Source organism: Sinocyclocheilus anshuiensis, unplaced genomic scaffold (genome assembly GCF_001515605.1).
Source record: "Sinocyclocheilus anshuiensis isolate Anshui unplaced genomic scaffold, SAMN03320099.WGS_v1.1 scaffold493, whole genome shotgun sequence".
NCBI classification, from domain to species: domain Eukaryota; kingdom Metazoa; phylum Chordata; class Actinopteri; order Cypriniformes; family Cyprinidae; genus Sinocyclocheilus; species Sinocyclocheilus anshuiensis.
Genome location: NW_015537963.1, coordinates 429,452 through 432,122, shown reverse-complemented (window position 1 = coordinate 432,122; position 2,671 = coordinate 429,452). Strand labels below are relative to the sequence as shown.

Sequence of the window (2,671 nt, the reverse complement as noted above, 5' to 3'; positions counted from 1 at the left end):
TCGTTGTAGTCCCTACCAGCCATTTTTGTAGGCATTAAACTGCCAGAATTTTAAAAGACGATATCTCCGTTTGGATTGAACTTTCAGCTTCGTAACTTTGCAGATATTGTTTATGCTCAAACAGAAACATTACACAATAACTAACGTTAAAAAAGTGAAATCGCAATCAACCACCCCTTTAAGTACTGCCGCTGTAGTTTACACAGAGCACGTGCGATCACAAATCTCGAAAGTGAAAGTAAAAAGCGATCGTGCATTCGAAAGCAGTTTCAATGTCCCACATATTAATAGCGGCTCCCTGATTCCCGCATTTTATATACAGTATAATTACCCAATGATATAACTACGAGAGACAGTATTGAAATATATATTTTCCCCGTGTTTCCTTCCTGCTATATTGTCCTATCCTAACAAAACATACATCAATGGAAAGCTTATTTATTCAGCTTTCAGATCATGTATAAATCTCAATTTTGCAAAATTGACACTCAAGACTGGTTTTGTGGTCCAGGGTGAATCTGATTTGTCATGTGGTTATATCTGGATATATCTAGTATTTGCATGACCAATTTGTCTGAACTCATACTCGAGAGCCATTAGAGCAGTTAGAGAGCCATTACTTCACAGTTTGAGTTTTCATGAATCATAAAGCCCTTCTTTTCACACTTCAGCTGTGAACTGAAAATTAGCAGTTATATCTGACCTATGAAGACTTTACTAGATGAAAATTGTATAAACACTACTATATATAATTTATATGAAAAATGAACAAGGGCTTGTAATACTTCACAAGTCTTTATAAAGCAAGCAGTTGTCGCATATGTTTACAATGAGAAAGCCATTGTTAAAAACCAAAGAATAACCAATTAAAGAGTTATATGAACGTAAAAAAGCTGAGAATTACTTGGAAAAACCTTTTCACTCAGCTGTAGGTCTCAAATATTGTTAAAGTTTACTAGACATTTGATTTCTTATCTTGCACTATCCATATTTTATTACATTTTATTTATTGCACTTGTTGTTTGTCATTTCTCTGATCACAAATGCAGACAGAGTTTTATGTTAAAAAAGACAGTATAAGTCATTATAATCAGTAATATGTCCCCACTGGACGCAACAAATGCCTCGTTTATAATGGGTTTTAATGTTTTTGTCTCGTCGCTCTGGCTGGACACGGCATCAACAGTATGTGAGGGGCGTAACATTTCCGTCTCACGCTTAAGGTATTCGGCCAATCACAACGCATTGGATAGCTGGCCAATCACAGCACACCTCGCTTTTTCAGACCGATGAGCTTTGTAAAAATCGACGTGTTTCAAAAAGGCGGGGCATAGAGGAGAAACAATAATGTACAGTATGTGGAAAATAATGTTTTTTTAACTTTAAACCGCATAAACACATTTCATTACACCAAATACACAAAATAATGTTCTTTTTAGCAACATCATATGACCCCTTTAATATTATTTTTTTTAAAACATTAATAAATTAAATAAAAGTTTATAAAATATTTTTTTGTTTTAGTTTATTCTTCTTGTTTTAGTTTATTATATCGTTTTTTGTTTGTTTGTTTGCTTTGATTTGTCTAGATTTATTTTATTTATTTATTTTTTGATGAGTCAGATTGGATCGGAAAATCAGTCAGCAAGTCTCTACACAAAACATGAGCTCAACTAGAAAATAGATTTCTTTTATATAGCATTGGCTTTCACTAATTCCCATACACCAATTTGTGTCATTTTAGTCATTGATGACTTCAATATTATCCTAAAATGTGTAAAATAGTACAAATGAAGAATGAATAGGTAGGTGAGAATTACTTGAAAGACTCTGCATTTGAAAAGAGACATAAAAGAAAAGACAAGCGGGACTTTCACACGAGTAAATGAGATTGCCAGGCAATCCGAAGGCTGTTAAAGTGAACGGTCTACTGGAAAGCACATGGCAGTGGATCAGATGTAGTTTGAGGGCATTGCTGAACCCAGTAGAGGATGTTCAATCACACACTGCTCTGTTAATAGAGGGCACGTTTGGAAGAGAGCTGAAGACGTCACCTCTGTTCCTTAAAGGCCACATAGACTCATAGCAAAATGGGTCTTGGGAGATTTTATAAAAGCGTCTTGAGTGCAGGCTCTATTAACTGTGTCCTTCAGAAGAAGAGGGTGAAGTTCTCTCTTAATCATATTCTTTCTGTCGTTCTTTCTCCCTGCAGCATAAAAGAGACGCTCAGAGCAGCACCAAGCATGTGGAGTTGATCATCGTCGCAGACAACCGCGAGGTAATGAAGAGACGCTCTTGACCTCACACGCATCTCCAACCTTCAATCATCTAAATCAGTGGCTCTAAACTAGTGGGTCGTGACCCAAAAATGAAACGCAGATCTGCTTTACTTGGGTCAAAGACATCAGTGATGCTCAGAGCAAACGATAGCTAACCAATATAATGCTGCTTATCCTCAAAAACCAGAACAAAACTACATAAAGTAAAAGAAAATTAGATCTAGACTATATTAAATATTGATTCACATGCAACAAAGATCAAATGTGGTATTTCAGAAGCTGATTTATTGGCTGCCAAGAGCATAAAACCATCAATACGTCTATATCTATCTATCTATCTATCTATCTATCTATCTATCTATCTATCTATCTATCTATCTATCTATCTATCT

The 2,671-nt window shown here is 35.5% G+C and overlaps 1 protein-coding gene across 1 annotated transcript in view; it reads left to right on the top strand.

Moving 5' to 3' along the window:
* The window catches only part of adam12a (ADAM metallopeptidase domain 12a), a 107,534-nt gene that overhangs the window by 65,035 nt on the left and 39,828 nt on the right, over nt 1-2,671 (top strand). Inside the window, exon 7 of the mRNA XM_016459530.1 lies at nt 2,213-2,278. Coding sequence (XP_016315016.1) covers nt 2,213-2,278 — 66 coding nt within the window. The remainder of the gene's footprint in view (nt 1-2,212; nt 2,279-2,671) is intronic.